Below are 14,980 nucleotides of genomic sequence, written 5' to 3'. Positions count from 1 at the left end.
AGGGACGAAAGTTATTAGCGCTCTGTCCCATTTCTTCTCGTGTATTTCTAATACGCATTTCTCTTTCTCGCATGTACGAAACTAAAATGTCTACAAACACACTTTACATAATGTAACGGCATGTGTGAGTGACTCCAGGTCACTGTCACTGCGAGGCGGGCTTCGCGCCGCCGCAGTGCGCGCTGCCGGGCGCCGGGGGCTCCGTGGACGCGGGGCCCGCCACTGATCCTAACGGTAATCCTTCATTTCAACTTATTTCAATAGGCTAATTGAAAATGTTTTGTTTTGATGAATATTTGAAGGCCCTTTTCCTAAAGCTGTGTTTTCGTGTTAGCCAACACAAAAACACGTTTTATTAACCGATTAGAGGCGTGGCCTGACAGTTATGACTAAAATAAAATCACACATTTTTTTTACTCGTCCGAACTCTCCGTACTAAATGACCGTACGAATAAGTGACGTCACAACGTGCGAAAATGTTCGCGAAGAAAGACGTGTTTGTTCGAGAGCTACATTAAATATTGCGTTTATGGCGATGATTTCTTAATCAAAGTTGTTACAAAATTTTATTTTTTTATGATGGTCGAGTTTGTTTTGTTGTTGTTAAGAAACAATAATGGTAAGCCGATCTGGCATGATAGGGACCAACACTGTTCAAATGAGTTTCTTTCGGCATTTCTTCTCAGCAGTGGTCGTTCCGAAATGCCAGTAGTTTGTAGCTTGTGAGAAATAACTATAAATAAAAAAATTGATGAGAAAAAGTGCCTGTGAAGGTCTAATTTCTGAATAAATGATTTGAATTTGAATTTTTATAATTTCATACTTTTTGAAAATGGACTTTCCAACCAACTTTAAATCTATGTTACAGTCTATGAATTCTCATAATGTTCTAGATATATTTATTTTACCTAGATTATACATATTTTTTACAATTCTCTGACCTTGTCAACAGACTATTACTTTTAGGTTCCAATTCAAAAATCCAATCTATATTCCAAGTTATGCAATAGTATGTGGGTGTCTCGCAATGTGCTCAGTTCTCACTTTACTAAACGTGAATGAGCAAAGCATTGATGTTCTGCCAAAATATAGTAATATAATAATTTTGTGAAATAACATTTCGTATTTAGTAAACTAATCTGTGGCATTACCTTGGAGCGGCACGTGATTGCGTTAAGTAGGCAAAATATTATTATTATACATTTATTATACCAATCACGTTCGGTTAATGGATCTGTTCCATAAGAGTCGCTACAAGTACTTAGGATATACGTCCTGCGGGGTGACAGACGTTGGTGGGGAGGGCATACCCTTCCCCGCTACACCGTGTTGTCCATATTATAATATTTTTGTTTGTCCACAGTGCAACACAACTTCATGGTGGCCATGTACATCATATTCCTCGGAATCATTCCCTCTATCCTCCTCATTCTGTTCCTCATTTACTACTCGCGGCACAACGTCCTCATGTGGTGGAAGAAACCAAGAAAATCGTACGTACCCACTTTCTTCACAAGTCTCAATCTCCATAACAACTTCCGCAACTCCTCTGTCAGACTTTTCAGCTTCAAAAAAGAAACAAAAACAAAAAATAGCAAAAACGAAATTGATGACAAAAGAATAAAACTTAAATTCAATAAAAAAATCAATAAAGACGACATAGTCATAACAGATGAAGTGCCAAAAGTTGGTAAGAAATGTGTGGTTATAGTTAAAACTGGGTTAGCTTCCACTACTAACGAAATGGTGGCAGATAAAGCGCTAAGATCTAGGTTGCATAGTGTTGAGAATGAGAAGGGACATTACGCTAATGTTAGAGTGCATGTGAAATAATGTCACGGACACTTAGGGTACGAAATTTTAAAAAAAATGTGCAAATTCTCGTCATTTAAGTCACGTTTAGAAAAGTAAATCATTACGCTCGCGTTAGAATTCCGCGCTGGCGAATTTCAACTTTGTGGCTCTACTTATAAAGCTCAAAATTGTTAGCTCGAGTATTTTCGGCATTGTTCATTAGCCCTACAATTTTGTGCTTTGTTTGTGTGGTGATAAAGTTCTAAATCACCAGCGCGGAATTCTAAGGCAACATAATGATTCAACTATTTTTCGGCGTATAGATTTGATGAAAAATACATTGCACATGATAACCAGTTATGATTTATAAAAAGACTTATTTTTTATTCTTTAAAGATAGTGTATATTTTTTAATAGTTTTTAGTTAGAGCATATTGTAGAATTTACTAGTATTTAATTTCTGTGTTTATATAGTTGAACTGAAAATAGTAGAAAATAGATTTATGTTCAACTACATTTTCATCATTGCAATACTGCATTACTAGTATATGGATATCTGCGACTAGGCGTTAAGTAATCAATGTTGCATTTTTTTTTAATTTACTCTTTTGAGTCGCACTATTGTGGAATGCGCGTAACAATCACTGCCCTTATTAATTTCCTAACTATATATAATATTATACATGCGAAAGTGAGTTTGTTTATTTGTTATCTATTCACGCTTTATCCACTTAACTAATCTTGTTGAAATGTCGCTTATTGGACATTTAGTCCCGGAAATAAGAACTACTCACGTGGGAAAATCGGGTGGAGCCGCGTGCACAAGCTAGTATGCACATAAAATTGCACGATTTGACAGCACTGTTTTTTAGTAATTTATGGTAACTCTTTAGTCTACTGCATCCAAGGATTAGTTGTTAATTAGTTTTTATCTTTGTCTTCGGTCTTACAAGTTTTTGTAGATTATCATTATCTTTCGCTTGCTATCTTGTAAAGAGGCTGTGAAATATTTGATGTTTTTATATTTTTAATTCGAAATATCTATGGTTTGTGTACATCTTTGTGTCTTTGTTTCTTTTGTATCGTTAAAGACTTTTGACCTTTGTATTTGTAATTTTTATTGATGTGTGTTTCTCAGAGTGTTTCCGAGTGCTGCAGACGCGCTGTCGTTACATTTTTTTTCAAATTTTAACAAAGACAAGTATTCGATTTTACTATCAGACTTTGAAATGATTAATCTGTATTGTGGTAATGTAAGTTTTATAAATGACTGATTTTGGAAATCATTCCACCCTCAAGATAATTGACTGATGGTAATGATAGCGCAGCTGCAGCGGTCGAAATGCTCTGCGAACCACCCTGGTACTAATACAAGACACATTTTCAACCTTGTAATATAGTTTTCATGAAATTTATCTCGTTATTTTAATGCACTACTTTCACAATATTCCTTCAAGTTAAAAAAAAAGTCATAAAATCAAAACAATTGTTTTTATTTAGTTCTATAATTATATCTTACGTGAAAGAGATCAATTTTGGTATCGCCGGCAAATGGCATATTCCAAAAATGTCAGATTCTACATATACCAGATCCTGCGAACGTCACATTTTTAGTTTTAAATCTGGCATTTATCGACGATACAATAATTTTCTGTATTTTATGACTTTCGACACATGTTATTGTATTTTATGAGTATGTTTAATGAAATTGGATTTACAGCAGCAAAAATACTCAAAAAATACATTAGATTTCTCCTATTTTAACAATTTCCTTAATTTCTTAGCGCACTATTAGTAGTAGCTTGTGGTGATTTATTTCTTGTATTGGTGAGTGTTCACAGATTTTTTGCAACCCAGCACCAGCATGCTTGCATGACATATTAATCAACTTAAAATAACTATAGTGTATGGGTATTTTCTTATTTACTAAATAAGCTTTTAAAAAAAATAGTTTTATTGTACAAAAATACAATTTGAAAAAGTATAATGCTGTGAGCAATATCGAATACTGCATCTTTTCTATAACCGCACGTTTTTATTGACGCCACCGTCGGAAAATAAAAAGGTTCTACCTATAATATATATCGCATATAATCATTTCGCTACAGACAAATGATTATATGTGAAAATAGAGGCCGTACCGGCTTCGCTCGGATGAATTCGTGATAAATTTTACATTTAAACATTTGGTGAAAACCGTACAAAAATCCGTTTGGTAGTTTTTGAGTTTAACACGACAGAACCGACCGACAAACGTGTAAGGGGATTTAAAAACAAAAATAATGTACGGATTTATTGAAGGAATGTGCATGTTTTAGTTATTACATAGTTTAGTATATTTGTCCATGTCCAACATCATTCAAAACACAAAAATTTACGCGATTTAGCAGCTAAAGCACGTAATTTTTATAACGCATGTAGCGCATCAGAAAGAATTTAATAAGAAAAATATCTGTACATCCACAGGGTACAGTCACCGAAAAAATCAAGTCTACAACAGCGTCTGTCTCGTAGCGCCAGCAAATTCGCGGCCAACTTCCAAGGGGGCTCCCCGGGCGCCGCCGCGCCCGCCGTCCACACGTTATCCAACCCTGACGACATGTCCTCGAGCCTTCTAAGAAACGACTCAGACAGAAGCCCTTCAGGTAACCTAAACCCAACAGCCTGCCCAGCATTCTTCGGAAATTTCAAAGGTTTCTCCCTAACGCCCATAGACAAAAATCAAACAGAAGAACAACCGAAGACCCAAGACAAAAGCGCTAAAATCACACCCGTACACAGAAGCAGTAGTATCACTCAGACAACCAAACCAATCTTGAGGACCGCCCCGCCACTCCCAGTCGTGCCGGTCACGGCGAAAACCAGCCCGAAATCCAGTCCGTCGGTGAAAAGAACCAATAGCACTGTGCAAAACAGGATCAAGGCTCTGATTGGCGAAAAAGATGATGCTACTCCGTCGATACCCCCGCCCCGACCGGTCATATCTAGCCCCATTCTAGAAGCTTCCACTTGCACAGCTAAAGAACTGATATCTCCTCTTCAAGGCTCGAAAACATTAGGTCCAATGAGAACAGCTCCTACTATCCCGAAAAATACACCAGATTTACCACAAAGACCTTTGAGCATGCACTCCGCGACAGTCCCAACCAAACCTTTGCCAGAAGAGCCCAAAAAAGTCAAAGAAGGAATATCATTAAATAGAATAGCGTCTTTCCTGAAACAAGAGAAACCGAAGGAAAAGGAGAGGAATCCAGTTGAAAGGAGTAACTCTCTCCCAAAAAACCCCATCCATCAAATCAAATTCCCGAAAACCGACAAAGGTACACTGAGGAATTTACAAATTTCGAACCCTATTTTGCAAAAAGATATAGAATTGCCTGTTAATACTGTGCCTGTGGTATCTGATTCTGAGGACAACGAAGATTCTAAGCCCTTTGTCAATCGCGCTCAGAGCATGAGAGCGCCGGCGACTCAAAAACCTAATATCCAAAGTTTTGGCTCTATGAGGCAAACAGCTGGTACTGTGAGACCATTGTCTATGGTCGGGCGCCCTACCGCGCCTCCTCCTCCTCTACCCAACGACAACCAAACCTATCAAACTCCCAAGGAAACCGACAAATCGACTGATTACGTAGATTGCATTGAAGAGAAACAAGCTCCTCTCGCGCATATCGACGAAGAATCTGGTGACAATATCTATGCGATCATTGAAGAAAGCCCAATAAAACACGCGAAATCTTTGCCCGGGGCCTCTCAACCGATTCCAACTAAACCTCAACCGCCGCCGGAAGGATATATGACTCCTAAAAGCATCCCTTCTAATTCTGGAAGCGCTGAAAGCATGGGCTTACTCGGAGAAATCGTCAACGAAATTCAGAACCGAAATTTCGACTCGATATATTCCGCTTCTACTCTTGCAAGAAAGAAAGCGAAGAAGGAAAGCGCTGAAAACAATAGAGACAGCACATACATGAATACGGATCATTATAGAGCTCCAGAGAGTGTGTACAGCAACTCTGGCGCGAAATCCACCGCGTCGACGACTAGCAGCGGATATTTACACCCGTCTGCGGTCAATGTGCCCACCTTTCAGAAGGAGCAAGACAGAGACGACAACGAAAAAGCACCTCCGTCCCCAACGTTAAAAGGGTCTTCCAAAATACCAACATTTACGAGGCAGGTCACACCGCCTGCCCTCAAAACGAGCACGTTCAAAAATGTACCGCAGTCGCCAAAAAACGGGAATAGAAATCCGAATTTGACGCAGAAAATTACGAACAGCCCTGACGTTGTATCAAGCTGTTCTGTTGCTGATACAAAGGTCAAAGCACCAGACGTCGTCAATAACAATAAGGTTCCAAACGAGCCACCGAAAGTAGCAACAAAGCCTACAATTAAGATTGACAATAGGCCGCCGCTTAGACCGGCACCGACGATCGACAAAAAGCCGTCAACGAAACCGACGCCATCTTTAAAAAATCAAAACGTCAAAGACAAAAATCCGACCGTGCTCCGTGCCAATTCCAAAACAGACTCTAACGTGAAAGCCATAGCAGATAATTTAAATAAAAACAAACCTAAAGTTGTGCCTAAGCCCAGTAATATAGTGCAACGGACTGACTCGAATGTGAAACAAAATTCTACTAAATTGAGCTCCAAGCCGTCGAATGTTGCCAGTTTGCAGCAGAAATTTGAAAATAGAAAGTCTTTTGGGAAGGAAGTCAATGTAGCGAAAAAATAGGATTAAAGTTATACTTGTTGTACATTTTTTTGTGACTTGAGGCCTAGGAGTGGACCTTCTAAGGATCGAGATTGTTTCCCCCACAAAACCATTATATGTGCCTAAGTCAAAGGCAGTATTTAAAGACCGCCCTTTGTGATTGTAATCATTGGTTTAGTTGAAAGTTGATTTGGAACTAGGAATGCTATTTTTTTTTCACTTATATTATTTTTTACAAAAATAGCACTTAAATGTAATAAAATATTGATTTGCATTTGTTACGTGAAAATTAAACAAAATCATTTTAAAAAAACCACTTAATTAATTGTGTTCTGGGGGTCATAAAGGCTTGTAATTATCTAGTCTAGGAGCATATTTTTAAAGTCTTTCAAGACATTGAACTATTACCTAAATAACTAGATTTCTGATAGAAATTTCATTACACTATTGAAATCGAGATTATTTAAAAAAAATGTTACTGGCAGCTGCTAGAATAAGGTAAAAAATTATAAAATGGCGGTCATATATAATGATACATTATTAAGTAAGATCCGTTTTTTCTTACGAGTCCTAACATGTAAACAATTACAATACTTATTGTTGAAAAGAAATAAAATATATAGGTCAAAACCTATACATTATAACGAGAAGCATATATGCATATAACCACGAAAGTAATTTCCGAAAATTTTAATTTATATTACTGTAAAATCATAAAGAGACATGGTCAGATTGTTGACATAACAACACTTGTGAGGAAAACCGATCTTTACGTACATGTGTTTATATTTTTGTAAGAAACAGCAGATAGCAAGTTCGCGATTAATGTATATTATTTAATATTAATTGAAAAAAAAGTACATACGATTGTACAAATAGTTATTTAGATCTCTATAAATACTCTCCAATAAATGATAATGATTCAAGATCAATCTGTGTCTTAAATATGAGGAAACATTGCTTTGTTTGTATTTTTATAAACATATGTTTGTATATGCAATATTTCATATAGATACATGCTGTGTGGAGTTTTGTATAATTTGAGTTATATAATAAGTATTTTGAGAAATATTTGTATGGGATTAAATGAACATAATATGTTAGAGTCTATATACGAGTATATTTAGGAAGAAATTAAATCAGCAATATATAAAAATGCCTGTATACTCTTGCTGAACACATTGATATAACTTATTTTTATGAGAATTTTCAAATACAGTAATGTTGTCTAAAAAAATCTAAATAATTAATTTGATCATATGGCGATTATAATATAAATTCACTAATTTGAGCATATCATTGAAATATCAAAGGAAAAAGAATCATGCATACACATCCAGTGGTCAGAACCAAAAAATCTATAATAAAATGATATAGATATAAACGAAATAATTATATTTAAATGATGAAGGCTAACGCGAGTGAATTCGCCGCTAGGAGCGCTCGTAGTGAAAGGTCCATTTCTATAGAAAATTTGAAAATGTTTTGTGCGCATGTGCGCTTTTTTTTAATGTCAGCCATAGTAAAAGGAACTCGTGCTACTAATGCCAGATTCAAAAAATCAGGTATATAATAGGCTTTTAACCTTTACGAAAAGAAAACTAGCAAGGTCACACTCGATTACAAGTGACGGTTACTTAGTAGGAGGCTCTGCCTACCCCGTTAGCAAGACTATACAGGCTGGTACATATATTTTTAGTTACTGGTGCTAGGCAGCTTTCAACGAAATATGTATTTTTATATGTGTCCAAATGCGATGGTGTTGAGATTATTATAGGCAACAGTCATGTGTTTATTCAATGATAAGAATTATTTGCACAATTCTCTAATACATATTGTTAATTTAAATGTCAATGTACACTTAAGGCGTTTAGTTCTAACTCCATATTTTCCCTCTTAGCTTCGTACGAGGCGACATAGGGGCCTTGATAGCTAATAAGCTACAACAACATTCCCAAAGACCGTTGACGTCAGGCCGGCGGCCGGCCGTAAATAAATGATTCTTCAAAAGTTACGGTCGAAAATGCAACCAATTAAAGAGGATGCGAAAGAACAAACATTTATCTTATTAGTAATTTTTATCTGTATTTTGATAATGGTAATGGAATTACCAAGCTATTACTTTATCAAAATAAACTAATTATTTATTTGCGTGGAACTTATTTATTAATTACAAGGTTTGTCATATCATTTATTTGCAAACCAAGTGACAATACAGTGTAGTTATTAATAACAGACTTATTATAGGAATTATTTTACTAAAAAAAAAGACTCAATTGACATTTACAATTTCTATATATTATTGGTAATTCCGAAAAATAATAACACATTTTTTTACCTATGATGATATTGCATAATAATATACAAAATTCTACTATATATTTTTTAAAATAAACAATTTGAGTGCGTTTGGCCTGAATCTAGCCTGATAGGAAAGACGTGTTACACGTAACCTCAAACAATGCCCTTTAATCATATTTTATAATACTGTAATAGGATACATAATATTGTGTACATACAAATAAATATTCATACAATTTATCGACGTAGTAATATATTTTGAGAGGATTGTGCAAAAGTCGTGTTTTCACTGCCAGCTTGGTACAAAATATGGTGCTGATACGTCGCAAAACTGTAAATCCAATGCATATTATAATTTTGTGGTACTTTGGTCCTCTACTTGTCAACTAGTAACAGTTTTACAGGTCTGCCCTAAGAGGCAGGCCTCATGCTACGTCGCCCTCCGTTGTTTTAAATAGGTTAACAAAAAAAAATTCTTGTTCCTTCGTGGGACGTCAATGCAATAGAAGACGACGGAGCGCAAAGCAGCAATGTGGCCTGGCTCTGTGCTATTTTACTATAATGCTTTGAGTCAGAAATCGCAAGAAAATTATATTTATATGATATATAGTAGCTTCTGACCGTGCCTTGCTTTGTATCGCTCGGGAATAGAACAGCCCAATAGAACTTAAACTTGACAAGTAATGGACAAGATTTTAATTAATAAATATTAATTTATATCGAAATAGTGTAGAAATGTATGGTGTGCGTGATAATAACATTAATTATATACGGCAAAAGTATATTCTATGAAGAGTTATTGTAACGAGCATTAGTTACGTAATTTTGTTTTTAGACAATTTTCACGCTGGTCTGGGAGCGAAAATATACCCATAGATTGTGCCAGCTCTCCCGCGCAGATTGTAAAAGTCAATCAAGGGAGAGGGCTATAATTTGTAGATTATTTTCATAGGCGATGGGTTAGTAAACTACCACAATGTATTTCCATTCCACCAATAATAAGTATACAGCTAAATGTAGTCTTCGTTATACAACTCTTGATTCTGTCTGCCCCGTAAGGGATAGACGTGATACTGTATCTGTATTTAGACGAATGGCATAGTATACATTTTCTTTTTCAACATCAACTTCAGACATATACCTCATTTTACAATAGGTATTGTAAATAGTTTTTGAATAATTATTAAGTGATTGTAAAGTTTATTTGATTAGTAGGGGTTTTTTTAATATGAAAAGACTGCATTTTTAATGTCACGAAAATTATTCCAATTTATAGAGCTACTTAAAATTAAAAATAATAATGATAAAAAAATATTTCACTCACTTTTCAATTCAAATATTGATTTGAACCTTTTCTCATCATAATTAATAATATAACCGATCAAGTTTAAATTTGTAGTTGTGATATCGCTTACAAATAGTTTAATTTCGATTATTGTAAATATGTAACCAAAGAAATTAAGTATCCCATTACACTGGGACTTTCTATAGTAAATATTTTTTCTTTTTTAGTGTTTACATTTGGCCGATACAGAATTGAAATGAATTTTTTTTATGATGAATTTACTAATAAGTGGATGAAGTAAGAGGTTACTTATCAAAGAACAAATGAATCTCAAAAGCTATTTTTTATTACAGTAGAATATGTGGATGTTACCACTATTTTTGTTGGGTACTGCCCTAAAGGATTTACTTGCTTATTTTGTATGTATTATTATTTATTACTAGCTTTTGCCCTTGGCTTCGCCCGCGTTTACTTCATGTATCTACTCATAACTTATTATTGTCAATATCTCGGGTTCTAAGTAATGTATAGCGATGTAACCTATACCAGGTTTTAAGTTAGACCATCCGCTATACAATTGTGAAAGCCACATCTCGAAAAATAATCAGGTAGATAAAATGTCTCCAGAGATCAAAAAGTCACTTGTTTAATGTGACAAAACCTTGAGTTTGACTATAGAATGTGTGAATAATTACTTGACTTGTGTAATAATTAGATTAATTTTTAATTGAAGACTGTGAAAGATTTATAAATATTACTTTATCACACTTAAATTTATTATAAGCTATTTCGCAAATAGGTGCACTTTGATTTTAGCAATCTATAGGAAGGGATACAGAATACGTCCTTTTCGAAAATGTTCAAAGAATAAATTTATTTAAATGATTTTGTGTTTCAATTTAACCATATTATACCTAAAGCCTGCAATGTAGATATTGCAAAACCTATTAGAAGTAATTAAAAACAGGATACACTGTATGAGTTATTTTATTACAAATTCAAGACTAATGAAAGATATAAAACTTCTTTATTACTTTGTATCAAAGAAATAAGATTAAAGTGGAGACTGAGTAACATGCATACGCATAGACATCCTTCTGTCAACAGATTACTTGTGATCAAAGCCAAATGTGTTCTTTGATTATATATAATGGCGACCTGATTTTATGTATACAAGAGAGAACTGTCTCTCTTGTATACATAAACATTTTAATTAGGTACCTAACATTTTAATTCACTGAAAATAATGAATTAAAATTTTAGATATAAGGGTTCAGCAGTTTAGAAATCAAAAAAACAGTGATGGAAAAACTTTGGAAATTATTTATTGTATTAAGATAGAAATTACAGCTAGGTCCCTAATTAATTTAGTATTTGACATAACCTCCATAAATTACATACTTTTTGAAGAATTTTTAAATCGAGATTTTCACAAAATCTGCATTCAATTGAACTTAAAAATAATTAGTAAACTGTAAAAACTGGTATGAAAACTGGTACTGATAAAAACTATTAATCTGGAATGGCGACAACCTACTTCCCTGCAGCAGTAGCGAGGGGGTTCCTTAGTACCAAGATAACAGAATCGCCGCGGAGGAACATTTTTGAGATAAATTTGTCCTTATTCACAGCTTTACCCTGCAACCAAAACATAATATATTTTTTTTCATTCATCATTTCATCAAAATTGTAATGAAATAATCCATAGACTTTAGTAAAATACAACATAATACAATTAAAGGTACTTTATGGGGGGTTTTCACTTTTAATGTATGTATATTAGAGTGTCCCAAGCTATAAGTGAAAAATTTTTTTTTGCAAAATCTGATACGCATACCCTTTATATTTATTCGGTTTGACCTCAAAAGCCTAAATAATATATATTATAGTAATACATTAATGTCATCACGTGCCGACTTGACTTCAAAGTCGTGAATAAGGAATTAGTATGGAAAAAAAATGTAACTTAGTCTTAATTTAGGATTCGTAAAGAAAACAATCAATAATTTTATGAAAAAATAGTATTTAATGATATTTTTATGTATTAACGCCTTTCTATATACTTTCGTTTTAAAGTTTTCTTTTTGCAATCAGGGTAAATTTTACGGTGTTCTTGTACACAACGTAACAAAAATTGCTTTTGTTCTTCTTCTTATGCAAGACTTTTACGGGTTAATCACAGTTAACTGTGATTAACCCGTGAAAGTCTTGAGTCTTGACAATATGATATTTTTTTCTTTACTTTCTAGGCTCACCTCATCGTAAAAAGCGATAACACAGATACTTCCTCGGTCAAATACCATAAATGCTGAGTAAACTTCTTCAACATTGCTTTTGATGTATTTTTATCAATTTTTTCATAAGCTCTCATAGTTTTCAAAAAGCACAGATCTTGGTAAGGTGCTTTAACTGCAGAAATGCACTAAATCCATGGTTTGACATAGGATGAAGCGATGAACAAGCAGACATCAAACAGTGTTCTTATCTTTAATAGTAATTTTAAATTGAAAGCTAAGTAATAATATTTTTAAGGAATAGATTGCTCTAGCCATCCATCGAGCTTGGTGCATGGCACCGGGGGGTCGGAATTTAATCTTGTTTCCTTCATCTCCGCCTAAAAGTATAAATTCACTTCGTGGAATTGTAAAACAAAACTGCTAGAACTTGTCCATTAGAGGGAAGTTTTGAACCTGTTATTTGATGTTTTATGTTACCAATTAAATATATTGCACTCTTTTTCGTACTGCGCAATTCGACTGACATGATGACAATTTGAAAACAATGTGATAAATTATGAAATTACTAGAAACACCCGCACTGGCACATGCAAGTCCTTGCGCGCTTAGGAGTTCAAGTAGTAACATGTTTCAATTCAAGTTTTTGCACAGGTTGCTATCTGTGTTATCCGTGAAATTTATTTTAGAGTCATTTTATCACCAAAGTAAAAAAAGTAGAGGGTATGCGTCGAAAAAACATCACTTTGATTTTTTTGTGACACCCTAATGTATATGTAATAAAAAGTAACCATATGACCCATCAAAACATTACACACTGAACACTGTTCTAAGATACAATAGTAAAGTACTACAATTGATCATTGAGCCAATTTGTATATTACATTGATATACAAACTTATGGTAGGTACTTGAGATACAAACTCATGAAGATTTTACAAACCACCAATTGCTCCTAATGAAGGAAATCATCATGAGGAACCTGCGCAATGGATTGTTTCAGATCACTATTGATTGTGTAACAAACTGCCAAAAAGCAGACTTAAATCTAAAACCAGTATTAGCCTAACATACACACTACACTTAGTAAGAAAGATTATTACAATGGATTCTGATCGGCACAATGATTATTTCTTCATACATATCATTGCTAACTGGTGTTAGATTTTATTCCAGTCACCTAAAGTCATCTAACATGACTTTTACGATTACCTATCGCTATCTAGTGGCAAGTAGCATACACATTAGTTAACTGAACTGTCCACCAAAGTGGTGGTCTATGAAAACTACAATATGAGTCAGATTGGTATACAAATTCATGCAGCCCAAGTAGGATTGCAATTGAACCTAGGACCTCTCGATCACAAAAAGATCTTATTCACTGGGTTACCACTGCTACAAAAAGAAATTCAATGCAGGTGGCATTGAATTTTTTTTTGTTGATTTTAGAAATTGAGGTTATAATACAAAAAAAGGATGTTTATTACACAAATAGCTTTAAATTACCAAACATGGGTAATAAATACGCATTCACCTTTTTTCCTTTGCCTGTCCTGGGGACTTCAGTCCACATTTCCTTAACATTTTCAAGAACCATGTTGCAATGCCGGTCGAAAGCTTTGACGCGCCCTAACAACTTCTTGTTGTTACGGCAGTTGATCAACACCTGTGTGTTGTTTTTAACCGACTGTGTGAGAACAGATAGAGGGCCAGTGCTAAATTCTTCCTCCTCAATCTTCGCTAATTCTTCAAGAGTCATTTCTGAGCGTGGCTTGGTAGAGGTTGCCCTGAAAGCAATTTTCAATTCAATTATTTTGAAGTTCTAAAGACACTTATAACTTTATAATTGAATTGATTAAAGAAAACAAGTACATTTGTACTTACATTTTGTATTTATTATGCTAAATTCAACACTTTCCTCAACCTAAATAATAAAATCGCGCAAACAATAGCGTGAAGTGAAGCTGAAGCGTAGTAATAGTAAAAAAAGTCAATCGATGTCAAAATTGACAGTTGACACCATATTACCGTAAACGTTTTTTTGTTACGTTCTATTAAGCGAATAAGCATAGCATAGCATCTAGCCCGTACAGCCATTTACCAATACCTACCTTATAAAATTCCTAAAAATGAAAGACCAAGAGAATAGACGACGGACGAGTGTAATGACAAATGAGATAAAAATTCCATTCCACGGCCGCATACAGCTTGACAATAAATAGAGGAAATTAATTAAAGTGTTCAATACAAAATTGTTGCCATACTTCATCATTTTCACATTCAAGAACAAGTGGCTACGAATAAAGATTTGAATAATCTAGCGCACTCATTATTTTTGTCATCTCTTTATGGTCAAGCTGTAGTTCAGTTTCCGAATCAGGATTCCTGATGACGTTTTCAGATTTACAATACTATCACTACCAGCAATTGTTTTTAAAGCAAAATGATTTGATTTTTTAATGATGTTCGTACAGCTTGGCAAGAAAGAGTATGGAAAAAATGAGGTCGCTGTCTCTCTTCATATGGCCACCCCATATAACCTGACTAAAGCTGTTTTAATACTTTGAATAATTGATAAAAGGCAACAGCATAAGCCATCAACATCATGAAAAGGGTGTGAAAAGATTTTTTAGGGATGGCTACGCT

General features: G+C 34.5%; 3 protein-coding genes across 3 annotated transcripts in view; 1 reads left to right on the top strand and 2 right to left on the bottom strand.

The window, feature by feature from the left end:
• LOC128680658 (disintegrin and metalloproteinase domain-containing protein adm-2-like) overlaps positions 1-10,985 on the top strand; it is a 53,969-nt gene extending 42,984 nt beyond the window's left edge. The window contains exons 15-17 of the mRNA XM_053763954.2: positions 139-234; positions 1,364-1,493; positions 4,261-10,985. Coding sequence (XP_053619929.1) covers positions 139-234; positions 1,364-1,493; positions 4,261-6,535 — 2,501 coding nt within the window. The 3' untranslated portion in view covers positions 6,536-10,985. The remainder of the gene's footprint in view (positions 1-138; positions 235-1,363; positions 1,494-4,260) is intronic.
• A 415-nt stretch (positions 10,986-11,400) lies between these two features.
• SmD2 (Small ribonucleoprotein particle protein SmD2) lies at positions 11,401-14,357 on the bottom strand. The gene is made up of 3 exons (XM_053763956.1): positions 14,219-14,357; positions 13,869-14,121; positions 11,401-11,738 (listed from the first exon to the last, which is right to left on the bottom strand). Coding segments are annotated over exons 1-3 (360 nt in total). The 5' UTR covers positions 14,221-14,357; the 3' UTR covers positions 11,401-11,633.
• On the bottom strand, positions 11,746-12,708 carry LOC135309960 (uncharacterized). The gene is made up of 4 exons (XM_064436803.1): positions 12,676-12,708; positions 12,356-12,522; positions 12,298-12,314; positions 11,746-12,251 (listed from the first exon to the last, which is right to left on the bottom strand). The coding sequence occupies exons 1-4, from the start codon at positions 12,706-12,708 to the stop codon at positions 12,145-12,147; spliced, it is 324 nt and encodes a 107-aa protein (XP_064292873.1). The 3' UTR covers positions 11,746-12,144.
• Positions 14,358-14,980: the final 623 nt, after the last annotated feature.

The sequence above is a fragment of the Plodia interpunctella genome, chromosome 24, assembly GCF_027563975.2.
Source record: "Plodia interpunctella isolate USDA-ARS_2022_Savannah chromosome 24, ilPloInte3.2, whole genome shotgun sequence".
Taxonomy (NCBI): domain Eukaryota; kingdom Metazoa; phylum Arthropoda; class Insecta; order Lepidoptera; family Pyralidae; genus Plodia; species Plodia interpunctella.
Note: the sequence above shows the minus strand (reverse complement) of the source record. Positions and strands in the feature narration are given on the sequence as shown.

What these genes read in the sequence shown, in the direction of transcription:
- LOC135309960 (XM_064436803.1), bottom strand. Translation starts at nt 12,708, where the DNA reads ATGAAGGAAACAAGATTAAATTCCGACCCCCCG. An exon ending in GATTAAATTCCGACCCCCCG is followed by an intron (nt 12,523 to 12,675) that starts GTGCCATGCACC and finishes CCATGGATTTAG; the next exon opens with TGCATTTCTGCAGTTAAAGC.
- SmD2 (XM_053763956.1), bottom strand. An exon ending in GGACAGGCAAAGGAAAAAAG is followed by an intron (nt 11,739 to 13,868) that starts GTGAATGCGTAT and finishes TTTTGGTTGCAG; the next exon opens with GGTAAAGCTGTGAATAAGGA.